General features: G+C 51.3%; 2 protein-coding genes across 4 annotated transcripts; one reads left to right on the top strand and one right to left on the bottom strand.

The window, feature by feature from the left end:
- Positions 1–52: 52 nt before the first annotated feature.
- Ptgdr2 (prostaglandin D2 receptor 2) lies at positions 53–4,806 on the bottom strand. 3 transcript variants are annotated; one of them, XM_050137903.1, is made up of 3 exons: positions 4,712–4,765; positions 3,221–3,313; positions 53–2,211 (listed from the first exon to the last, which is right to left on the bottom strand). In XM_050137903.1, the coding sequence occupies exon 3, from the start codon at positions 2,112–2,114 to the stop codon at positions 912–914; it is 1,203 nt and encodes a 400-aa protein (XP_049993860.1). In that variant the 5' UTR covers positions 2,115–2,211; positions 3,221–3,313; positions 4,712–4,765; the 3' UTR covers positions 53–911. The 3 variants fall into 3 exon arrangements, with proteins under 3 accessions (XP_049993860.1, XP_049993862.1, XP_049993861.1); XM_050137905.1 differs by having other exon boundaries at positions 53–2,171; XM_050137904.1 differs by lacking the exon at positions 3,221–3,313 and having other exon boundaries at positions 4,712–4,806.
- Positions 4,807–18,527: 13,721 nt separating this feature from the next.
- Zp1 (zona pellucida glycoprotein 1) lies at positions 18,528–25,578 on the top strand. Its single transcript, XM_050136486.1, has 12 exons — positions 18,528–18,712; positions 19,642–19,763; positions 20,060–20,438; positions 20,528–20,671; positions 21,095–21,282; positions 21,427–21,524; positions 22,956–23,083; positions 23,196–23,385; positions 23,483–23,627; positions 24,968–25,049; positions 25,155–25,259; positions 25,439–25,578. Exons 1-12 carry the CDS (start codon positions 18,538–18,540, stop codon positions 25,576–25,578), a joined length of 1,896 nt encoding a protein of 631 aa, XP_049992443.1. The 5' UTR covers positions 18,528–18,537.
- Positions 25,579–25,836: the final 258 nt, after the last annotated feature.

Genomic DNA, 25,836 nt, shown 5'->3' with positions numbered 1-25,836 from the left:
GGAGATCCTGAGAATGTCTCGTCTGCCCTTCGTATCCTCCAGCTACTGACATCCACTCCCCTTCCCCTGGAATGTAGAGATGAGTCGAGCCGTCCCTCCATGGTGGGCAAGACATTAGATGAAGTGTGATGGAGAGTCCATGGCTGGTGCAGAGTGCCCCCCCACCACCTGTGGATTGCCAGTTTTAGCTGCTGGGCCCTGTCCTGAGGCAGCTGTGATACCCAGCTACTGGAGGATGTTCTCTCTGGGTAGAGTTGAACCTGAGATGCTGAAGGATGGAATGTAGCCTCTGGCGGCGGCAGCTCTAAAACTAAGCAGTTAGATCCCTGAGCCGGAGTTGACACACCTATCACACAACCAACAAAGTAATAAAAGCATCAGACTCAAAGACCACAGTGGGGAGGGCGTTGAAAGTGAAGGTGGTAGGCTGGAAACTGCTTAACCCTCCAGCCACTGTAACCCCATATACACCATTGTTCGTGGCAGAGTTTCCTCCTTGTCCACAAAGCAGCGCCTTCTGAGATGTGGGCTGTGGGTTTAATCTGTGTGACTCCAGTTGTCCATGGGCAAGCTGCCTGGGAGGCATTAGAAGTACAAAATCTCATCCCTGTTAGCCTAGCGAGATCCCTAGGCAGTTCAAGTACTTCCGTTCTTAAAAATGTAAAATCATGGAGGTCAGGAACCAGGTAGGGCTTGCCTCCAAAGGCCACTTCTGCACCCTGCTGATCCTCTCCCAGCTCCACGCTGCAAGATTAAAGTGTTTAGGAAAGACGGCTTTTAGTTCACAAACTAGTTCCCAGGACCCTGCCCGGGAGAGAGGTGAGCTGGGCCTAGCATTGGCTATGTACATTTTCAAAGGTGCATGGTGAGATGCCAGGGGTGTGTTGGCGTGCCACCCGGGCTGTGCTGATCTAATCGGAGGTGGAGCTCAGGGCGAGGTTCAGTGAGCCTTGTTTCTGGGCCTGCACTGGGACGCTCTGCTGGGGCTCTCCACCATTACCCCGCATCCAGCTAATCAGCCGGGCAGGATGCAGTCGGGGAAGGCGGCCAGCCAGCAGGACCGTGGAGGCTGTGGTAGTGGAGGAAGCACGGCGGCGGCGGCTGCCAGACCCACCGCTCAAGTCGCTGTCCTCCACCAGCACGCTTTCAAACACTGAACGCAGCGAGCGCTTCAGTTTGTGCAGCATGTCCGGACAGGTGAGCACGTAAAGCAGCGGATTGACCACGCTGTTGAAGAAAGCCAGGCTGGTGACGAAGGGCAGCCCGCGTGAGACGAGCTGCCTTAACGTGGGGACAGCATGGGCACGCGCCTCCAGCAAACTGAAGACATGGTAGGGCCCCCAGCAGAGCACGAAGGCCACCACGATGGCTGCCACCAGGCGCACGAAGCGGCCTGTCCTCTGGCGGCCGCGGTGGCGCAGTTGCAGGCTCACGGCCACGTGGCTCATGGCGATAATGGCCAGAGGCACCACGAAGGCCAGCAAGAACTTGCTCACCGCCAGGGCCTTCTGGCGGTAGTCACACGTGGCGTCGCGGTCGGGCCCTGGGTTCAAGAGCAGCATGTTGTAATAGCACATGATGCGGCCGTCCAGCCTCGGGATGGTGTCCCGGAACACGAAATAGGGTACTGTGTTGAGCACCGCCAGAGCCCAGAGCATCAGGCAGACTCGGTGCGCGACCGCCACCGTGCGGTGATTCTGTGCCCACACCGGCCGCACCACCTGCAGGCAGCGGTCCAGGCTGATGGCGCTGAGCAGGAAGCCGCTGGCAAACATGTTGAGAAAGAAGATCGAGGAGTGAAACTTGCAGAAGGTGGTACCCAGCTCCCACGAGTGGCCCACCGCCAGGAAGTAGGTGAAGAAGGGCAGGGAGGCAGAGGCTAGCAAGTCAGACAGCGCCAGGTGCAGCACCCAGGTGGTGACCACCGTCTGACGCATGCGGCAGCCCACCACAAACAGGATGAGTCCGTTCTCCACCAGACCCAGCAGCGCAGCCAGCCCATGCAGCAGCACTGACACGTGGTCAATATAGCGGATGCTAGAGTTGCTGTGACTTGGAAGCTGGATCATCTCCTCTAAGATCGGACAGAACGACTTCAATGTGATGTTGGCCATGGCGAGGTGGAAGAAAGGAGGGTTGAGCCTGGCACCAAGAAACCAGAAGCCTGCAGCCTGGGCAAGAGACGAACCTATTTCAGAGTTGCCAGTATACCTAGCAATAGGATGGACACTGGGAATCAGTGAAGCTGAACTAGGCGAGGAACTAACTAACATTCCAGCTGCCCTTCTCCCCCAATGCAGTTTTGGGCAAGCCAAGTGTAACCTTCCTGAGCCTGTGTCCCCCTAACATGGTGTCTCTCCCAACAGTCCCTAGCTTGTAGGACTACTGGAACAAGAAAATGAGAACTATTCAAAAGGGTGTGGAGTGGGTGGGAAAAATAGAAAAGGACCTGAGTTTGATCCCAGCACCCAGGTATAAAGAAGGGCATGGTGGCATATGATTGTAATCTCAGGGCTGGAGAGGCAAAGACAGGTAGATCCCAGGGGTTCACTGACCAGCCAGCGTAAACTCATCAGTGAAACCCAGGTCCCGGAGACCTTAACTCAAAAAGACAAGGTAGTGGACTGGAGAGATGGCTCCACAGAAAACACATACTGCATCTCCAGGGGACCAGTATTTGATTCCCAGTGCCCATATTGGGCAGCTCACACTGCCTTTATAACTTAATTCCAGGGGTCCCAATTCCTCTGGCCTCTACAGGCACCTGCATTCACACATGTACCCACAAACACACACACACACACACACACACATACACACTTTAAAATAATAAAAACCGTTTTAAGGTGGACTGCTCCTTAAGCAAAATCTCTCGAGGTTGACATCTGACTGACGCACACACATGCATATACCTACATTAATATGCACACACACACACGTACTTTAAAATGCTAAAAATAAATCTTTTTAAGGTGATTGCTGCTAAGGAGCACGGAAGGTTGACCTCTGGCTCACACACACACACACACACACACTCACACACAAACACACAGGGAACTGGTGGAAAGCGGGCGCTGTATCAATACCATTGTGATTAATATTAAGAACCTGTCCAAGATCACAAAGGTCAGACCAGACAGGACTCGTTCTCCTGGTCCCCAGAACAGAGGGATGGGTGTGGCCCTCGGGGGTCTGTGCCGTCCAGCACTCCAGGCCTTACCTCCCTGCAGTTCCTCCTAGAGAGCTGCTGTCCTCTCAGAGGTGACTGCTTGGATGTGCTGATTGAATGAGATCAGGGGAACTGGCCCCTCCTCTGATAGAAGGAGAGGAAATAAGATAAGAGAGACAAGCGTGAGACCTGGCTGGAGGAACTATCACATGGGGTTTCTGGGGACCCAGGGAGGGCAGCGACAGTCCTGTCTATTCCAGAAAACCCGTCCCCATTCACTCATTCCCACACTGGAACAATAGTCACGTTGAGCAATAACTCAGGTGCTCTGGAAGAGCCTGGTTCTATGCATGCTCACAGCCTCATGGAGAACCCCGGGGCCCTGTGACAAAGCCGGGGTCAGGGAGGGCTGAGGGAATCAGGTTTCTACTCCCTGCAGAATGGAGGAAATGAAAGCAGGGTGTGGGGACTCAGGGTGGTTCCAAGCACCCGTGACCCTCCGTGGAATGTGGTAGATCTTCCAACCAAGGCTTTTTCTTGTAGCTCTGGAAGAAATGTGCCAGGTCTCTCTCCATCCCTCAGATGAGAAAACTGAGACACGAGTGTTTAAAGCATTGGTTGAGCCACCCAACACAGACATATGGAAGAGGGGCTGTTTGGTCCTCAGCCTGCCGTGAGGATGCAAGTGAGGATAGAGAAAGGGGAGGAGGGTACCAGGAACTTCAGAACTTCTCTTCCCAACAGAAAGAGTGGCCACAATGGAAAAATCTACTCTGTTCCAGACACCACTGTCCTTCCTAGGGTGGGGTTCTGGGACACCAAGCTAGAATTTCCCTGACAGAATACCTCTTGGAGCTAGGTCAGTGGGAGCAGGCAGAGCTGCAATCTCTGAATTCTCTCTGAATTCTTCCTGACCCTTCTTTCTAAGCTTTAGCATCTGCCGAGCAGTGACATTCATAGGAATTCAATGACAGTAGCTCTCCAGAAGAGGAAACAGATTCAGAGAGGCACAGAAACCGGGCCAGGGCTGTGGAGGGAGGCTAAAGCTCTCCTCCCAGCAGGCAGGAGTGCGCCCCTCTTTCTTCCCTGAGAAAGAGCTGTCTGTCAGCTGCAGTGTCCACATCAAATGGGACGCTCAGAGGACGGTACTGCTGCACTCCTGGGTACCACCCAGACTGATCTCTCAGGCTGCATGGAGACATCTTCAAGACTCAGGACCTTGGGGTGCCCAGCAGCTAGGATCGTGCTGTAGTAGGAACCCTAGATTTACAAAGCCCTGAGCTTAGATTCTGGTTCCTCCGCTTCCAGCTGGGAGATCTTGTTAGTTTCTCTAAGCTCACTGTGTGATCCTGTCCCCACACCTAAGATGGCTCTGCATGGTGACCAGGGCTGGACAGCTCACCATCTAGCTAGCATTCCTTCTGGACACCAGCCCTCACCAGACTCCTAAGCTCATCCCGTCATCCAAGCTAGGAGCAGGCCCCTGACTAGTCCTGAGAGGACGCCAAGGCTGCCCAGCCCCTGGGGAGATTGACTCCTTACCTAGCCACAGAGTGAGCACAGGGTTGAGCCAGGGAGGCTGGCAGCTCCTGAAAGCAGCAAGACTGGGCACCAGGCAAGTGGCAGGAGAGGAGTGAGCTGAAGGAGGAAAGAGCTGTCAGCCCAGAGAGTGGGGGCGGGGACACTACATTCAAGGTCTTTCATCTCCGTCCTGGCCACCAGGCCCTGGTCCCGCCCCTTCTCTTCACGGAAGACTCTGTGACCCAGAGGACAGTGTAAGTCCTTGACTGCCCATACCCTGACACAAAGATCCTCTGTAGAGAGCTCCCAAAGCAGCATGGGCCCCTGTCCCCAGAGGACCAGAGGAAGCAGGGTAGGGCCGTGGGAAGAGCACAGAGACCCTTGGCTAGGAGTTCAGTCGCTTCCCCTCGCTGGGTGCTGTCGACTGTGAACAGGGCAAAGTCTTCTCACAGCACATGGTAAGGGCAGGATGAGGGGGTCACAGGAGCACCTGGCACGTAGTAAATGTTCACAAAAGCAGCTTCTTTCCCACCCCCAGAAAAGCTGTTATACACTAAGGGTTCTTATTGAAAATAGACCACAAGTCCAGCATAGGAGAAGGCTATCTTAGCAGTTTGCATTTTATTATTCCCTAACTTGTGTGAGTGTGTGTGCAGGTATGCGTGCAGGTGAGGATGTGCATGCATGTGAAGGCCAGAGGCCACCTCAGCTGTTGTCCCTCAAGGGCCATTCACCTTGGGGTGTGTGTGTGTGTGTGTGTGTGTGTGTGCATGCATGTTTGGTGGTGCACACGTGTTTGTGTGTATATGGAGACCAGAGAGCAACACCAGGTGTTTTCCTCAATCACCTCCACCTTTTCTTTTTTCGTATTTTATTTATGTATTTTATGTGTATGGATATTTTGCCTGCAGGGGCATGTCTGTGCATCGTGTGCATGCAGAGCCTGTGGAGGCCAGAAGAGGGCATGGATACCCTGGAACTGGAGTTATAGACAGTTGTGAACTGTCGAGTGGGTGCTGGGAGATCAGTCAGTGTCTTAACCACTGAGCCATCACTCCACCTTATATATTTTTAAAAAATTTATCTGGGGGCTGGCAAGATGGCTCAGAGGTTAAGAGCACTGACTGCTCTTCCAGAGGTCCTGAGTTCAATTCCCAGCCACCTCCCAGCAACCACACGGTGGCTCACAACCATCAATAATGAGATCTGGTGCCCTCTTCTGGCCTGAAGGCATAGATGCAGGAAGAACCCTGTATACATAATTAATGAATAAGTTTTTTTTAATTGGCTGTGTGTGTGCATGTGCACACCTGCATGAACGTGTGTGCACAGCATATATACCAGTGCCCGCAGAGACCAAAAGACAGCATCCGACACACTAGGACTGGAGTTGCAGACAGTTGTGAACTGTTCTGTATGGGAGCTGGGATCTGATTCAGGCACTTTGCAAAAGCAGTGAGTATTCCCTCTTCATCTCCGTAGCCCCTTCGTGCTTTATCTTTTAAGATAGGATTTCTCGGACTAGAGGTGGTGGTGCACACCTTTAATCCCAGCACTCAGGAGGCAGAGGCAGGGGGATCTCTGTGAATTCGAGGCAACCTGGTCTACAGAATGAGTTCCAGGACAGGCTCCAAAGCTACACAGAGAAACCCTGTCTCGAAAAACCACACACACACACACACACAAAAGATTTTTCACTGAATCTAGCACTTACAAATTGGCTGGACTGTCTGGCCAGCAAACCCGGGTCCTCATGCTTGCGTGGCAAGCACTTTACCAACCAAACCCTCTAGCCCATCGCCTAAGTCCTTCTCTCCTTTGTTTCTTGGAGCCAGGGACCTTCCTTCAATTTCAACATCCCATGCCCAACAAAATCTGTGACAAAGTCAGTGTCCCCGGATTGTGACAAGAAGGCCTTGTTCACTGGAGGGCTGAGTTCTTGACACCCTTGTATAAGGCAGATGTCAGGGTTAGACAGTGAGGACAACGCTATGCCAGCAGGAGCGTTCCTCAGAGCGCCTCAAGTCATGGGTCAGCAAGGGCCTCGGTTGTCCAGACCCTTAGCCACCCCGAATATTTCCTTTCCGCTGAGTCATGGATGCTGGCAGTCCTTCCTAAGAGTGCATCATCCTATACACTCTTGGGACAACGTTCATCTGTCCCTGCCTTGGCCTGAGTCTGGTGCCCATAGGCTTGTGTTTTGATTTCCAGCTGGTTGTGTGTTTGGGAGGCTGTGGAACCGAGCAGGTAGATATAGGACAGTAGGACAAGACTTTATGGTGAGACCCACCATCCGTTCCGGACTCATACTTGATTGCTATTCCAACATGATACAAACAGCCCCCCCTCCACCATATACTCCAGTTGCTGTGAGCTTGACCTGCTCTGCCATGCATTTCCTGCCATCATGGCTGGAACTCTCTAAAACATGGACCCAAACAAACCTTTCTTCCCTTAAGCAATCATATCATGTGTTTAGTCACAGAGATACAAACCTAACTAATATGCTGCCCAACCTATACAAGCATGGACAAGGCCATAAGGCAGTATGGTGTGGTGGTTAGAGCAGGACCTTTGGGCCAGACTACCAATATTTGAATCTGGCCCTGCCAATCCCTAGCTATGTGACCTGCGGTGAATGACTCCACAGCAGTAAATTATGGCTCTTAAAATGTCTTCCTGGGGCAGAGAGATACCTCAGCGTCTGAGTCTGATTGCCAGCACTTGTCTGAGGAGGCTTAGAACCATCTGTAGTTTCAACTCCAGGGCCTCCAATGCCCTCTTCTGGACTCCACAGGCAACTGCACTCACACCTGTATGTGGGTGGGTACAGTGGACATATGCACATACACACATGCACATACACACAGGCACATACACGCATACACATACACACATGCACATACACTCATGCACATACACACATGCACATACACTCATGCACATACACACATGCACATACACACATGCACATACACACATGCACATACACTCATGCACATACACACAGGCACATACACACATGCACATACACACATGCACATACACTCATGCACATACACACAGGCACATACACTCATGCACATACACACATGCACATACACACAGGCACATACACTCATGCACATACACACATGCACATGCATACATGCACATACACACATGCACATACACTCACACTAAAAACTAAAATGAGTCACAAGGGCTTTCTATGCCCAGTCCTAGCCTTAACAGGGGTTAGTGTGCAGCCTGCTGACTGAGCTAAGAGAGGACTCCTTCCTTCCCTAATAGACTTATCTCAGCATGAGTCTTGTACAGACTTCCCTCGGGATCTCAGCCCACCCCTGAGTCCTCCCCCGAGTACCTTTGTACAGTGAACATCTTGTACAACTTCTGTGCCAACCATAGTAAGGGAGTTTCTTTCCAGAAAAAAAAAATCCTTTCTCTTTTGACTTTTCTCGATTCTCAGTTTTGATCTTGTCATCACTCCCATGGCTCGTTTCCCAGCCCTCCCTGAGGATGTCTTATGGCTAAATGAAAAAAAAAAAAAGTCCTAATAAAGTTACAAAAACAAACCAAAAAAAGAATTCCCTGGAATAAAACTCTGAGGCATTTCTGAAGACGTGAAGGGCACATACCGTCTTCCCCTTGTCCCGGAGGGCCTTGTGGGATCCTGGCTAATTGTGTGTGGCAAAAAGCAGCTTCTACGTGTGTCCTCAGAGCCAAGCTTCTCCAGCCTCTGTGGCAGAAGTGTCAGGAAAGGATGTTGGCAAGCCTCATGCTTCTTAGCCTGGAGTCTCGGGAAAGGGATGAGTGTCCCTGAAGTGTGTCAGAGCATTGGCAGTACTGGTCACCAGGGTCACTGGCTGGGAGTAACAACAGGTTGAAGGCCTGACTGGCCAGGAGTCCTGCTTACCCTGAGTCGAGGAGGAAAAAGACCAGCCAAGGCTAGCCCTGGGGACAGGAGGTTATCAGCCTTCCCTGAGAGCAAGCGTGAATGGCAGTGGTCAGAGCCTTAGGAAGGAGTGGGCAGGGCACAGACCAAAGCTCCCCAGGCTAGGGAGAAGACCACTCTCTAAAGTGTTTTGCCACACAAACATGAGGTCATAAGTTTGGGTTTCCAGAATCTACATGAAAAGCCCAACACTGCAGCACACACCTGTAATCCCAGCGCTGGAGAAGGGGTGACAGACAGGTCCCTGGAGCTCACTGGCCCTCCAGCCTAGCCAAGATGGTGAGCTCCAGATTCACGTGAGAGGCACTGTCTCAGAAGACAAATATGCTATGTATTCACTTACATGAATTATTAGCTGTTACGTCGATGATAACCAAGGCAAAATACATAAGACCACAGAGGGTGGGTATAGAGTAAGGGACTAGAGGGGATGTAAGATCTCATTAGGAAAAGAAAAAGAACAGATAATTATGGAAGGATTGGGAGGGACTGGAATGGAAGGATCAAGTGCTAAAGGGTGGGGAGAGAGGGAGTCTTGGGAAGGAATATGAAAAGAGATAGCTAATATTAAGGAGCATTTGAGGGGTACTATGTACCTAGTATAGTAGGAACTTTCTAGAATACATACATATATGAAGGTAATCTAAGTTGCCAAATAATTGAGAAGATGGAGTTCCTTCAGGACATCCCTTGTCACCAAACAAAGCTTCCAGTACCAGGATTGGGTTACATATAATTGAGTTGTTGGTCAAAGGAGCCCCCTGGAATTCCTAAACAACCCAGGCTGTTGCCAAGACTATAGGTTGCTCTCCACAAACTGGCATCAAGGCCCCACTGCCGATGACAGCACCCACACATCTCATTGAACACGGAGCTGTCGGGCTGGTGCCTACATACAGCCTTCACCCTAGGTTCCAGCATCCTTGGTACAGGAAGATGCTCTGCACACTATCAAAAAAGAGACACGAACACCAACCCAGCCACAAGCCTCTTATCTCCAATGGTGTGCTGCCTGCAAGGTATGCTAGCGTAATGGTGGCACAAAGCTGTGGAGTAACCAGCCACGTCTGTTTGGACAGAAGGCCCAGTCTACAAGATGAAGCCCACTGACGCTGCTTGGATGACCAAGAGCTGCCATAAGATGACTCCTAATGATGCTTTATCTATTCTCACTGATCAGCGCCTTGCTCAGCCAGCATCAGAGAAGCCTCCTCCTGCAGCAGACAGGAACAAATGCAGAGAGCCACCACCAGACATTATGCAGATAGTGAAAGACCTTAGAAGACTCAACCCTAAATGGGATGTCAGATCCCTCTCCTCAGAGCTCAGGGAACCCACAGGGAGAGGAGGCAGAAAGAGTCTAAGAGCCAGAGGGGATGGAGGACACCAGGAGAACAAGGCCCTCTAAATCAATGGAGCAAAGCTTCTATGAACTCACAGAGACTGAGGCAGCAAGCATGGGCCTGCACAGGCCTGCAGAAGGTGATCTGAGCATACATTATGGCTTCCATTTAGTGTTTCTGTGAGATTCCTTAATGTGTGAACAAGTGAGTCTCTGATTCCTGTGTTTTCTCTTGGGCTCTTTTTCTTCTGTTGGTTTGTCTTTTTCAATGTGACAGATTTTGTTTTATCTTTTTTTTTTTTTTTTGAGAAAGGTTTTCTCTGTGTAGCTCTGGCTTCCCTGGAACTTACTCTGTAGACCAAGCTGGTCCCAAACTCACAGAGATCTGCCTGTTTCTGCCTCCCAACTGCTAGAATTAAAGGTGTGCGCCACCACCGCCTGGTCTTGTTTTATCTTATTATATTTTATTTTGTTATTTTTTAATGAATGAATGAAAACCTAGGCACTAGGGTAAAGGTCAGCAACTGAACTGTCATTTATCCCTGCTGGGAGAGGGAAAATCAGTTTTCTCAAATGGAATGACACTGTGTCTATCAAGACTTCAAGGCAGGACTGGCCTCATGTTCAAGAGTGGTTGGCCAACATATAAATGGACTCCATAGGTTTTTCTGTTATTTGTTTGTTTTGTTTTGTTTTTAGGGTTTCTCTGTGGTTTTGGGCCTGTCTTGGAACTAGCTCTTGTAGACCAGGCTGGTCTCGAACTCACAGAGATCTGCCTGCCTCTGCCTCCCGAGTGCTGGGATTAAAGGCGTGCGCCACCACCACCACCACCGGCCATCCATAGGTTTGTGTGTGTATGTGTGTGTGTGTCTCCCCAGCCCCTGCATCCTGTTCTCCACACTCAGCTACCCTACCCTTCTCCCTGCCTGTTGCCTTTGCCTGGAGCTTGCTGCCTGGAAAGCCCAGCCATGTCTTCACCTTCTGAAAACACCCCATACTTCATACTCGCAATGGGGGAAAGAGGCTAGTGAAGTCTCCCGGCAGAGCCAAACTTCCTCTCTTGGGCCCTGCATTAGGAAGCAGGTTTTATGAGTTCCTTTCTAGCCACTCTTAAAGAAGTCAACCAAAGAGGAAGTGAGAGGCAGTCAGGAAACCCTAAATCTTCTAGCCCCAGTTTGGCAGGTCCTGGAGGTGCCCAAACCCCACAGAGGAGTGGCCTGGTGGGGTTCTACATGCCATCTTGTGGGAGACTGACGGGGGGCACCCAGAAGCTACTACCAACCATGGAAAGAGACTACCACCTCACATGGTCAGTAGCCCACGCATCCCTCTGCCTTCCCCACCCCTCCTTACGAGCTCTGCTACAGAGGGATTTAAGGCCAGCCTTAGGGGAAAAGGAGGAGAAGGAGAAGAGGAAAAACAGCCAGGCCTGGGCTCACCCTAAGGCTGGCCTTATGGGAAAAGGAGAATTTAACAGCTTAATCCTCTCCAGACCAACCCAGATATTAGTTGCTTAGTGATGTCATAACAAATCCTCACGCACTTGAGGGCTTTTGACAGCAGATACTATTCTCATGTAATCTGGTCTCTCCCAGCCACTGGTTTGAGCTGAGTAAGCTGATAAGGTGAAAGGCACAGATAAGTGATTCTCAAATCTCACTGCATCCAGTTATGTTCGTTTATTATTGTTGGTTTGTTGAGACAGGATCTCATGTAGCCCAGGTTGGCCTCAAACTCACTCTGAGCTCCTGACCATCCTCCCTCCTCCTCCCAAATTCTGGGGTCACAGGCACCCACCACCACACCTCATTCTCAGTCTCACTGTACAGGTTAGGCTACATGAGATGGCCCCAGTACTGATCTCTCGAGGTCCCAAGTTTGATTGCCAGCACTCAAATCAGGTGGCTACCACCGGTAACTCCAGCTCCATGGGCTCCAACACCCTCTGCAGGATCTGCAGGCATTGCACTCATGCCCACAAATCACACACAAACACATGCCTGTGAACACAATTAAAACCTAGGAATAAAAGAGAAAGAAAGTGAACCGCATCCCGGGTCCTTTAATCTCAGCATTGAGGAGGCAGAGGCAGGAGGATCTCTATGAGTTTAACGCCAGCCTGGTCTTACATGGCCAGTTCCCAAACAGCCAGGACTACATAGTAAACTTTGTCTTGGAGAAGAAGGAGGAAGGAGAGAAAGGAAGCAAAGTGCAGCTTTTAAAGGTAAGCACACCGTGTGCGGTGGTGCATGCCTTTAACCCCCAAGACTTGGAAGGCAGAGGCAGGCAGATCTCTGAATTTGAGGCCAGCCTGGACTACATGGTGAGTTAATTAATTAACTCATTAATTAAGATAAGAAAACAAGTATAGTGGGAGACTCCTGTAATTCCAACACTTGGAGACAGCAATAGGAGGAATATCACAAATTGGGGCTAACCTGGGCTATACAGCCAGTTCCAGCCCAGTCAGGGGTACAGAGTGAGACAAAGATACATAAATATAAATAAATAAAATTTTTATTGAAGCCTGGGCATTTTGGCTCATACCTGTGATTGCAGCACTGGAAAGGCTGAGTTGGAAAAAGCCTGAGTTCAAGGCCAGCCAGTCTACAGCTGAATAAAGGAAACCTCTTCCTAGCAACCCTATGAACCGAACACTGTCACGCTCCCCATTTACAGAGGAAGGAAGCAAGTCACAGAGTAGATGAGAGACACGTCCAACAGCCTCCAGTTGGCGGATTGAGCAGCTGGATCCCTGGTGCCCCGGAAGGCTTACAAGGTTTGTGGAATTGTAACCAGGATGGCTTGGTGCCGTTTTCTTAAAGGCATCTGCATGAGTCTGCTCTTCATGGCTGTGACGAGGCACCTGAAAAAAGTCAACTCATGAGGAGCGAGGATTTGCATTTTACCTCACTATTCAGAGCTACCATTCCGCGGTTCATCACCCCATTGTCTTGGGGCTGCTGTGAGGCGGATGGTCGTGACAACAAAACCGCTTCCCTCATGAAGCCAAGAGGCAGAGCGAGAACAAAGACTGGGGTCCCTATGTCCTTATCAAGGACAAGATAAGTAAGTATCTGTCCTAACTCCCTTCTACCCTTCCTTCCCGCCTAAGGGGTCTAGTACCCTCCCAACAGTGCCATAGGCTGGCACCTGTCCTCTGAAGGACATTCAAGATCCAAACAAACAGCATCTGCCCAGGCAGTGAGCCAGCTATGGCTCCTTCTGCTTCCTGTTCCCAAGGGCCCACAGTCAGAAAACACCTCTCTGGGTATCACTTAATTCTACCCCGGCCACTACTATTCTCATTCTTTTTTGTCTGGAGAGGAGAGAAGAGCGGTTATGTGACCTCCCTTGTCATTCTGCTCACGCATGGCAATGAACACAGACAAAACCCAGGTCTGTCCACGCTTTAGTTTCTGCCTTCATTGAACCTAACCGCGAGAAGAGCGCTCATCACACAACAGGAAGGCAGTAGATGAGTGGAGCCAGAGGACCCATGCATCGACCCCGCTCCACACTTAAGATAAAAATGTCCCAGGAGGGGCAGAATGTGTGCGCAATATCTCAGCATCTACTTCTAAGACTCGTGTCAACTATGTAGAGCCCCGGTAACCTTCTACAGAGAAACCTAGTGGCCACTATTTAAACCCAGTGACCTGAGGAACTGAATGTAATCTGGCCAATGTCCTTACAAAGCAGGAAGCTGGGGCACCCAAAGGGACATGAGGAACTCACACATACAGGGAAGAGCAATGCCAGAGCATGGCAAGAAGTTAGGCAGCTGCAGACCCAGAGGGGCCTCGGAAGGAACCAGACCCGCTGCTATCATCACCTTGGTCTTGCAGTCTCCTAAACTGTGAGAAAATAAATACCTCACGTAAGCAGCCAGTGTTTGGTGTAATCCAATTCCCTAGCCTAATCGGTGAAAGCATCAGGCAAACTCACACAGCCAAGTAGCTGGTCCAAAAGTCAAGGGTGTGAATGACAAGACACACAGAGAGAGAGAGAGAGAGAGAGAGAGAGAGAGAGAGAGAGAGAGAGAGAGAGAGAGGGAGAGAGAGAAGAGAGAGAGACTCACTTGAGTCTTTATCAGAACAAATGTTACATGATAAAGTTTATAGATTAGACAAATGAGCTTCAACCAGTAATTTCCTGATTTTGATCATTTTACTGTACATCTAATCATTTTAAAAGAAAACGTTCCTTTAAGTAATTAGAGGTGTTTTGCACAGTCTGAAGTGGTCTGTGATAGCTGTGCTCTTGGCTTTGAATGACTGAGTTTAAGTGTAAACCAAAAGTAAAAGAATAAACAATGGGGAGCAGATGAAGAGCAGCAACAGACAATAAAGCACCCTCAAACCAGTCATCGGAGCATCCAGCAGAGATGAGCGCAGTAGCCCAAATGAGAGAGAGAAAAACAAACGGTAAGTCATCAGATTTGGGGGTTTACAGACTTCCAGCAGGAAATGGCTGGAGAAACAGACAGCTGGAGTTCCCAATTCAGAGTCCGAAGCAGCGCACAGAAGCCCCACCTGGTTGAAACTGCCAAAGAAAGAACCAATTAGCGGCAGATACTACCATCAAACCCAGCGTCAGGAGAAACCACCTGCAGAGCCCTGCTTACAGGGGTGTTAGAGCTCTGGGCAGCACACGCCTCTCTGTATGCCTTCTCTTTCTCACCGCAGGCGTTTTCCACTCTGTACACCAGCATCCACCTTCTCTTTCTCACCCCAGGCGTGTCTACGTTATGGGGTAAGCAGTGGCAGCCTCCGCTGGAAACAGTTTACGGGCCAGCTAGTCTTCAGGGTGCCTGTTTTTATTCCTGGGCTTTGCTCTTTTCCTTTCTCCTTGAGAGAGTTAGAGGACCAGCCTAACCCAAGTCAGGGAAGTTTGGGGGAAACTTGACATAAGCGTGTTTGGGTCTGAATGGGGGGAGCTCAAACAGTACAGCATGTGACAACTTACCAACATACATAGCTAATGTACATGACAAGACGTGAAGAGTCCATTTGTACAACCCTCCAATAGCACAGAAGATGTCTGTGTGCACACATATGCGCACACAGATACTCGGAGAAAGCCAGGGCTAGACCCCTGTGGGAGAAGGCTACACGAAGTTCTCTACTATGAATGTGAAAAGCCTGAGATTATTTATTTATTTATTTATTTATTTATTTATTTATTTTGTTTTTCGAGACAAGGTTTCTCTGCAGCTTTGGAGCCTGTCCTGGAGCTAGCTCTTGTAGACCAGCCTGGCCTCGAACTCACAGAGATCTGCCTGCCTCTGCCTCCCAAGTGCTGGGATTAAAGGCGTGCACCACCACCGCCCAACTCTGAGATTATTTTTAGTGGCTGTTTACAACTGGGGATGTGATTCTCATGGTAGAGTACTTGCCTTGCACCGAAACGATAAAGAAAAACAAAACGTCCTGGCCGCTTTCCCTCTCTGCATAGTCTCTCCATCCCCATCCTTTTCTACCACGCCCTGAATGTGTGTGTGGTTTGGGGTTTTTTTTTTCCCATTTGTTTGTTTGTTTGTGGGTTTGGGGATTTTTTTAAGGGGGGGGTTGTATGTGTGGTTTGTTTGGTTGTTATTTCACAGTCTTACATAACCCAGGCTGACCTCAACCTCCTGCCTCCACCTTCAAAAAAGTGCTTGGGTTACAGGTGTATACCACTGCCTCCAGTTTATTTTGTGCCCGGGATTGAACCCGGGACCTCATGCATGCTAGGCAAGCACTCAGCTGAGCTACATCTCTAGACCTCAGCCCCCACCTTCTTTCTTTAGCTTGGAAATATTTCTTTTTCCTTCATCTTTTTAAGACTGATTTATTTAGTTAATGCATATGAGCATTTTGCCTGCATCTCTGTATGTGTACAAATGTGCCTGATGCCCACTGAGGGCAGAAGAGAGTACTGGGGCCACTAGAACTGGAGTGACAGGTGGCTGAGAGTCATGTGGGCGCTGGGAACTGAATCCAGGGGCTCTGCAAAAGCAACAAGTGGTCTTAACCACAGAGTCATCTCTCCTGTCCAACACCCTGTTCTTGAAGTCACCTGTCCTTCAAAAACACTTCCAGGAACTCCATTTCACCCCACCCTACTCCAGCTGGAGACCCCTCCCTTCTCTGCTGGAATAGCCACCCACCCCAGCTTCCTCCAGCTCAGCCTGGCCACCAGAGCCATGCAGTAAATCATTCATTAAGGTATTGCCGCATAGACTCCAGCACAAGCATTATGGGGCTCTCTGAATCTTCTTGCTCACCCTGCCAGATAAGCACAATTTATCTGCAATTCCCAAAGGCCTGAGGCTTGGGGGAAAAAATGGCATTCCCCGCCCCCCCCAGGTCACAGGTGGGAAGCCATAGCAGCTAGATTGCAGCCAGCCTGTAACTACTAACCACACCGTCTCTGCAGAACAAGGAAACTGCAAACACTAATGACCGTGTTATCAGCCTTTCCTGAGCTCAGACTCTGCTGGGCTCTGGGTGAATCAGTGCCCTGAAGTGAGAATGATACTGTCGCCCAGAGGATGTGGGGAAAGTGAGGAGCAGGCACAGCCTTGGTAGCCACCTCTTCATTCTTGTGTGTTCATAGATGTTATCTCTTACAGTTGTTGAAGAGAAAACTGAGATACGGTTAGGTGACTGGCAACCCCTCACCACCTTCTTTGCAATTATTGCCTTCTAAAAACATCAGTTATTTATTACTGTCAAGAAGCCTGGTAGACTCATCTCCTGAGCTTTCTCGGTGGCTATCTAGGAAGTCACATCAATTCCATTATCTATTCTTATTAGCTTATTTATTATGTTAAAGCACCCCTTATCTGAAGTGCTTTGGACTAGAAGTGTTTCATATTGTGTGTGTGTGTGTGTGTGTGTGTGTGTGTGTTTCCTCATGCATAAGTAGAGGCCAGTGGAAGATGCCTGGTACCCTGCTGTCTTAGTTTAGTTTCTGCTACTAAACTAAACACCATGACCAAAAGCAAGTTGGGGTAGAAAAGGTTTATTTCATGTTATGCTTGCAGGGAAGTCTGGACAAGAAGAAACCACGGAAAAGCACTGCTTACCAGCTTGCTCCTCATATATCTCTCCCCTCGCTTTTTAGATAACCCAGGACTACCTGCCCAGGGGACGCACCACCCACAGTGGCCTGGGCCATCCCACATCAATCATCAACCAAGAAAATTTCCCTCCAGGCCAATCTGATGCAGGTATCTTTTCAGCTGTGCTTTCCTCTTCCCAGATGACTCTAACTTGTGTCAAGTAGCAAAAAAAATGAACAGGCAAGCCTGCTTTATCACCCTATGCCGTAATCCCTTGGGAAAGTGAACCAGGAGCTAGGCTAGCAGCCAAAGGCCCCAGTAATCCTCTTATCTCTGGTCCCAAGAGCAATGGGGTTACCAATCCCTGGCTTTTTACACAGGTGCTGGGGATTTGAACTCAGGTCCTTGTACTTGCACAACAAGCGCTCTCACCCACTGAGCCACCTCCCTAGCCCCCACAGTTTTTATTGCTTTGGTAATGTTTATATAGTCACAATGAAATCTCCTGGGGGTGGCACCTTAAACAAACTATTCGTTTATTTCCCATACATGTTTTATGCACACAGCCTGGAGGTATTCTTAGTGGCAGTAGTTTGGCTTGCTGTTGTTTTTAAGACTAAGTCTCCCTCTATAGTCCAGGCTGGCCTCAAACTCATGATCCTCATGCCACAGCCTCCCAGGGGCTGGGTTTGTAGGCTTGTACCAACACGTGGACCTAGCAACTGGAATGTGATTTATACCATATTGTGTGTGCCCACGCGTACGTGTATATGTGTATTGACTGTGACCCACCACAAGGTCAAGAACAGATTTCCACTTTTGTTGCCATCCCGGTGGCCAGAACATCTCAGATATTCAAGCATTTGGAATGTCACATTTTCAAACAGAGGATGTCCACCTGTGATAGCTAACAACGACCTGGCCTAAGCCCAGAGAACCCTGAAAGGTGTTAGCGATGGTCTGATTGCTCACCAGCCCCCACCCTGCACACTGCCAGCTCTTCTAGGAGCTGGGGTTGGATGGGGGCAGGAAGTAACTTTGCATTCAGTTCCCAGGGTCCTGAGGTCCAGGACAGGAAGGCAATCCTGGAGAGAGATGCATGAACAGGAAGCTCCCACACCCATGAGTGACTTTGGAGACTCCCAGCCAGTAGACTGAGGCGTTCAGGAATGGAGCTGCTGTCCTATGTTCTGCCTGTAAGCTCTTGGCTAGAAATCCCTGGGAAGTCCCAGCTGCCACAGAAAACCGGGTGAGGGGTCAAGAGCAGCTTTTCTGAAGATCTCTGATACCCAGGATGGAAGGTGCCTTCTGCTGCCTCGGGAGGAAGGAGTTTCTCCATAGCCCCTTGTAGCCTAAGCGGCTGCTCCCCCAGGTGGATCTACTCTACCCTCAAGGGCTGCCCCTTGCTACCTGATCCATATAAGGGCCTGCCTCCCCTGACGTGATAGGGAGGCCCTAGGAGTTGTGGGTGTCTGTGGTGCGTGCTGGCAGGAGCCTCCATCATGACCTGGGGTTCCTTTGCGGCCCTGCTTCTGCTGCTGGTGGCAGCTCCCCTGAGATTGAGTCAGCATCTGCACCCCAAGCCTGGCCTTGGATACAGCTACGACTGTGGGGTGCAGGGTATGCAGCTGCTGGTGCTCCCCAGGCCAAACCAGACTATCCGATTCAAGGTTCTGGGTGAGTGCTGGCAGAACCCTGTCTCAGCTTCCAACCCCAGTCCCAAGCCCAGCCTGCTGCAGGGAGGCAGCTAGAGCCCTTTTCCTGGAGCAAGAGCAGGAAGAGTAGAGGCCATTCAGAGGACTGCAGGAGCCAGCCTCTTGCCCTGGCACCACCTAGAGATGGGGAGGTAACCACCAGAGCAGAATCTCCCGGGTGCCTGCGTACAGGGATCAGCTGTGAGGAAGGCAGGGACTGACTCAAATCCTCTGGGCTCTGGATCTCCAGCCCTATCCTGTGGCTGCAAAGCTCTGGGCTGGCAAACCACTCTGAATTCGATTGCCCTGAGGAATGTGATCTAATACAGAGACAGGTGTGGGGGAATCTGAGACAACTTGAAACTGTAGCTTCAGAGCCATAGGCAAAGACGACTCCCTGTTCCCCCACAACTTGCCCTGTGCACTGAAAGGGAAAGGTGAGGGGCAGGCCCAAAGGATGGAGGTGGTTGGTGTCCACTGTTCTGAGAAGAGCGCCTAGCAGGATCCCTAAGCGACTGCAAGAGCCAGTTAACATGACGAGCAAGCTTTGTTCTTTCACTCTGCCCTCATTCCACCCCTTATTACATGTGCCTAAGAAAGTTCTGGCTCCTGGGGATTCCTAGATGCCTCAGTCAAGAGCTGAGGATAACTAAAGGTAGACTCTCAGGTGTCTGGACTGCCTGACACACTGTAAACAGTCTTCATCCCCGCTACCAAGAACCAATGACCACTTAACTTCCCGCAGAAGCCAAAACCAGAGAGGGAAAGACACTTGTCTAAGGCCTCACAGCCAAGCTAGCAAGCAAAACTAGGTCCTGAAACAAGCCTGCCTCTGTCTAGAGATTATTTCAGAGGCTCCCAGCAACCTCTCTCTCTCCAACACTTGCTTTCCTCCCCACCCCCACCCTCCAGACGAATTTGGGAACCGGTTTGAGGTGAATAACTGCTCTATCTGCTACCACTGGGTCATCTCTGAGCCCCACGAGCCAGCAGTATTCTCAGCTGGCTACAAAGGCTGCCACGTGCTGGAGAAGGTAAGGGCAGAGGGAGCTTGTCCCAACAGCCCCTCGTGGACAGAGAAGAACGGAGCCTGTGATGGGTGAAGGAGTGGGCAGGTGACGGATTAGGTCCTAAGACATGTCACAAATCAGCTCCCTCTCTATCGGAGCTGCTCAGTTCCCACTAATACCACAGGCACCCCGGGTGGCAACCACTCCAAGGCTGGATGTACAGGTCAACAGCCTGGCTCCAGACTCTGGCCTCTAGCCCAGCGCTCACCTGCAGTGCCAGGTGGCCACCCTCAGCTGCTCTAAGGCTCTCTCACCTGCAGGATGGGCGGTTCCACCTGAGAGTGTTCCTGCAAGCTGTGCTACCCAATGGTCAAGTGGATATGGCACAAGATGTCACTCTGATCTGTCCCAAAGCAGACCACGTTGGGACTCCGGACCCCTACCTGGCTCCCCCCACCACACCTCAGCCTTTTACACCTCAGCATTTTACACCTCAGACTTTTGACCCCCGCCCCAATTCTGGCCACACCTTGGCAGGGTCTGGCCACACTCTTCTCAGCACATCGTACCCAGAGCACAGTTTCATAAATGCAACTCCTCCTCCACCATCCCCGGGACCCAGACCTGCTGGGCCCACTGTGCCTCATCCCCAGTGGGGCACCTTGGGACCCTGGGGATTACCTAAGCTGGAATCTGTAGGTACGTGTGAGTTCTGTGTGCACACGCCTGTGACTGGGACCCTTGGGCTCTAAGTAGTCATTTCCTTACGGCTTTGTCACCAACCCTAGGTACACATCTGCCCCAGGAGCAGTGTCAGGTAGCCTCTGGGCACATCCCCTGCATGGTAAAAAGTAGTTCCAGGGAAGCCTGTCAGCAGGCTGGCTGCTGCTATGACAACACCACAGAAGTGCCCTGTTACTACGGCAACACAGGTACAACCTCTCATCCCAAGCATGTTCCTGGCATGGCGTGGGGAGTCTCCCCTCCATCTAGCTGAACTGCCTTGCAAGCAAGCAGTTTAAGGGAAGTCCAGCTCCCAAGTGCAGGCAGACAGCCTCAGCGGGAAGAGCAGCTGCCCCAGGGAACTGCTAGGTTCCTCCTCACAGTCCCTGACCTTCAGACCTCAAACAGCTGCACTGGCTAAGTCACAGAGAAGCTTTTACAGCACTGGGCACTCGTCAGCCCTTTGTTTCAGCAGCTCATTAGGGCATTTGCTTAGGCCGGCACTGGGAAGAAGAGTGTTTGGGTCCCTTGACCCCTCGCTAGTGATGAAATATCGATTGTCACCCAGCAGCCCATCCCCGGTCTCTGCACTGAGACTCTGAGTCCTGATGTTCTGATCTGCCTTTGTCCAGTCACTCTCCAGTGTTTCCGAAGTGGCTACTTCACTCTGGTCATGTCCCAAGAAACAGCCTTGACCCACAGGGTCATGCTGAACAATGTCCACCTGGCCTATGCCTCCAATGGATGCCCCCCTACCCAGAAGACAAGTGCTTTCGTGGTCTTCCATGTCCCCCTCACCCTCTGCGGAACAACAATCCAGGTAGGAATAAACCGGAACTGGAGGTGAGTCCCACCGCTTGAGAGGCCTCGCCTGGTAACTACTTCTCCCTCCTCAGCTGGGGTAGGCTGCAGGCTGGAAGTGAGTCCCACCACTAGGGGGTCTCACTCACTACCCCCTCCTTAGGTGGTTGGGGAGCAGCTCATCTATGAGAACCAGCTGGTGTCTAACATTGATGTCCAAAAGGGGCCGCAGGGTTCCATCACTCGGGACAGTGTCTTCCGGTGAGTGGTAGCGGGGCTGCAGACTTGGGTGTGAGGTGCGGGAGAACTCAGCACAGATTTGGAGGCGGCTGGGACAAATCCTAACTCTGGTATATTGCCTAGCCTTGTGACCTAAATGAGCTAGTGAATCTCTTGGAACTCCCCTACCATGCAAATGAGACGCTAAGTCCTTCGTGCTTATCTGTATGCGCGGCCCAGGCAGAGCCCGGTAGCAGGCTCCCAAAGAGCCCTGCCTTTATCTAAGAACTAAGGTTTCAGTACTTGACGGCATCCCTTCCAGGCCCCAGGAAGGAGCTGTAGTGGTTGCCACCAGATTGCAACACCACAGAGGACACTACACCTCAGTCTGAAGCATCTGAGGGTGCAGTGGAGGAAGGAACTGGGAGAGGAACCCTAAAGAGAGTGGCCTCCTGGACCCGTTAGCTCAGGGGCCACAACCATCCCAGCTACCTATGGTGACAGCAGGGGTGACCCTAAGGGAGCCTGCCCCTGTAATACCTGGCTTTGAGCTTTCAGGGCAAGGCAAGGCAGCTAACCAGTGTGCTCTGCCAGAAAAAGCCAGTACATCAGTCATGGGCTGTCTGGGTCCTGGGTTCTGTGCCTGGGTCCATGTGGGTGCCTGGTAGCCCCTCTCTCCCGCCACTCTTATCTGCCACAGGGTTAGGGTGTGAGATTAGTGTCAGAGTGTCTTTTGCTTTAACACAAAGTACTTCTGGCCCAGAGATGGAGACACAAGTCTGTAGCATGCTTTAAACTTTTGGACTCAAGACAGCCGGTTTCAGCACAGCACTGGGGACTTTGGGGAGAGGGAGCAGGGAAGTGCAGGGGAACAGCTGGAGTCTGTCGGGCTTAGGCTAGAGGAGCACAAGATAACAGCACCTTCACAACTAGTGCACTAGTGCACTTATTACACCTGCATAACACGTGGGCGTCATGGGACCCCGGAGGCATGGACTGGTGACCCCGTGGCACTCAGGTTACCGAGGAAGACAACTAGACATTGCTAGGCGACCTGCAAAGACAAGCAAAGCAAGGCCCTGAGAGAGTCTCTAGCCTCACACAATCCTCACTAGAACCTCTCAGTGCTGCAAAGACGATAAATGAGGTTCAGGCATTAAATGGTTGTTCCTGGCTCCACAATCCAGGTCTTCCCACCAGGCTTCAAAGACTTCAAGTGCCAGGACAGAGCCCTGCTGTCTTGATACCGTGGTACTTGGCATCTAGACTAGGGTCTGGGATAACCAGTTCAAGCTGGTGTAGAGCAGTAAGCAGAAGGGCAGGAAGGGTGAACAGTGATGTCCATGGCCCAGCGATGACTCTAGAAGCATCTCTACTCCCGCAGAGGATGCTGTCCCTGGCATCCCTTGCTGGGAAGTGGATGACTAAACTCTGAGATGTGACCTCCCCCAACCTCTCGCTCTTGGACTTCAGGCTTCATGTTCGCTGTATCTTCAATGCCAGTGACTTCCTGCCCATCCAGGCTTCTATCTTCTCGCCCCAATCACCTGCCCCTGTGACCCAGTCTGGACCCTTGCGGCTGGAGCTGAGGATTGCCAAGGGTACAGCCCCCTTCCCTAGCCCCACCTACCCACTGCTTTTTCCTCCTGCCTCTAATGCCTGACACACACCACACACCGTCTGCCCTAGGCTCCTAAGCCCCTCTCCCCACAGATGAGACTTTCAGCTCCTTCTATCAGGAGAACGACTACCCCATTGTGAGACTGCTCCAGGAACCAGTCCACGTGGAGATCCGTCTCCTGCAGAGAACGGACCCCAGCCTGGTCCTGGTGCTACACCAGTGCTGGGCCACTCCCACTGCCAGCCCCTTCCAGCAGCCCCAGTGGCCTATTCTGTCAGATGGGTGAGTGGCAGCAGGTGACTAGGCTGCACCCTGGGAGGGGGGGCATCCTGCCAGCCACACCTCCCTAAGGAGGCTTCTGGACTTCTCTTTGATCTAGGTGTCCCTTCAGAGGTGACAACTACAGAACACAAATGGTGGCCTTGGACAGGACAGAGCTGCCTTTCTGGTCGCACTACCAGCGGTTCACCGTGGCCACTTTCAATCTCCTTGACTCCCGGTCCCAGAATGCCCTTAGGGGACTGGTAGGAGGCCTTGTGTTTCTCGCGTCCCACCTCACCTGTTCAGTGCTAGTTAGGAGGTCACCGGATCCGGCACCCTACAAGCTAATGCAAAGATTCCAGCACAGGGGCTGGCTTTCACCAAGTAGGGTGGACAATACCAAGGTGTAGGAGGCAAGGGGTATTGGAGAGATGACTAACAACTTGGGAGAGAAGGAAGAAAGTAGCTGACAAGATGGATGGTTCAGCAGGGAGAGGTAACTGTTGCCAAGGCTGCTGACTTAGGTTCAGCCCCTGGATTGAGTCACATTATGGAAAGAGAGAACTGATTCCCAAAATTTTCCCTGACCTTCAAATGTGTGCCCTGGCAAGCACCGTCCCCTACACATGCAAACGTGTGTGAAAGAAACGTTGGAAGGAAACAGGGTGAGACTACAATCAACCCGAAATCTGAACCCCAGCTGTGGTGTTCTCGTGTGGCCTCACTTCTGATTCTAGAAATGATAATGTGTTCCTTGTTCTTCTGCTTTGGTTTATAACATAGCAACTTCTCCAAAAGATAAACGCTGGATGCACTTAGGGTGTTTAAACCTTGGGCTTTTCTGTATGGTGTACAAATGGCACCGTAGGTAACACCCTAGTACGGTCCAACCCGTGCTTCATCGCACATCCTGCCAGTTCCACACTGTTCACAGAGCTCTCGTGTCTAAATCACTGCCCTTAACTGATCAGGTGTAGACTGGTTCCACTGGTAGGCAGAGCTGAGGGTGGCGCAAGGTGGTATCGCTCCCACCTTGCCTGTGTGTTGCCTCCCAAGCCAAGAGGCACTGGCCTGCTGCATGGAGGGTGCCATGGCTGAGGTCTTCGGTTCTGCCTCTGGTCACCTCCCCTGGGCTGTCCTGGGAGCAATGGTGCCTTGACTTCCCCTCTGCCTCCAGGCATTGTCTTCAGGGGTACAGAGAAGAGAGCAGACATATGTTGTCTGGCTCTGTGGCCAAACCTCACCTCCTGTGAGCTGGGTGTGTGGGAAGAAAACACCCTGCCTCCCAAGAGTTCTGCTCCTAGGGGCAGAGGGCAGAGGACAGGCAAAGGACTATAGCTCTCTTGAAGGCAGCAGTTCCTGCCTTGCAGAGGATGTCTTCTGCAAGTCTGGGCTCTCAGGAAGAGGAAGATCTGAGCTCCAAATCGGGAACACCACAATTTGCATGCCCACCAGTATGAGGCAGCTGTGGTCTTAGTCTGTTTGCCCACGTCTCTCCCTACACTAACATGGTCCTGCACCTGAATCCCTCACCCCTGCCTCTGTGCTGCCAGTCCAGCTGCACAAAACTAGTCCACCCCTTGACTGGCTTTCTTTGTACCAGGTCTATTTCTTCTGTAGTGCCTCTGTCTGCTACCCTGAGGGGCCCGAGGCATGCTCTACTATCTGTGACTCTGGGATGCCAAGTGAGTCTGGCTGGGGGTGGTGTTATTTGTTCTCTGATGCAACCTTAGACCTGTGGCGCTCAGACCACCGGGAGCAGGAAGTTAGACAGCTTTCCTCCTCGGCAGGGCACCGCCGATCCTCTGGTCACAATGGCACTATCCGGGCCTTGGACATTGTGAGTTCTCCAGGAGCGGTGGGCTTTGAGGATGCTGCTAAACTCGAGCCTTCAGGTACCAGGGTTTGGGGTGCCCCAAAGGCTGTGCCTTCTCTCTAAAAATGCTAATGAAAACAGGAAACAGGGAAGCTCCGAGGTGGTGTAACTCCACTAGATGAGGAACTAAGATAGCCCAGCCCCTTATCTGCCTGACAGACAGCTCCAGGTGGACCTTCCCCATCCCTTCTCTGACAGGCTCCACCAGGAACTCCAGTTCAAGACCCCTGCTCTGGGTACTCCTCCTGCTGGCTATTACCCTTGTCCTGGGGGCTGGTGTCTTTGTGGGGCTGGGCTGGACCTGGGCCCAGAAACTCTGGGAAGACACCAGATGTTAAATGAGCTTAATAAACCACTGTCTGAAAACTACTGAACACAAATGTAGGGAAGTTGCTTGTGAAACCCGATGTATGTCTTATCCAAGGGGTGTGTGTCTGAGGGGCAACAGGGTCTTACTCTATAGCCTAGACTGGTTTTAAACTCGGTGATTCTTCTGCCTCAGAGCTCTGGGATTATAGGGGTGAGCTACATGAGAAACTTGTTCCTTGCGGTTAGATGTGTTCTTTCAGAATTGTGAGCCCCCATTCCAGTCATGT

The sequence above is a fragment of the Alexandromys fortis genome, unplaced genomic scaffold, assembly GCF_014885135.2.
Source record: "Alexandromys fortis isolate MF-2015 unplaced genomic scaffold, M_Fortis_MF-2015_v1.1 scaffold_3, whole genome shotgun sequence".
NCBI classification, from domain to species: domain Eukaryota; kingdom Metazoa; phylum Chordata; class Mammalia; order Rodentia; family Cricetidae; genus Alexandromys; species Alexandromys fortis.
Note: the sequence above shows the minus strand (reverse complement) of the source record. Positions and strands in the feature narration are given on the sequence as shown.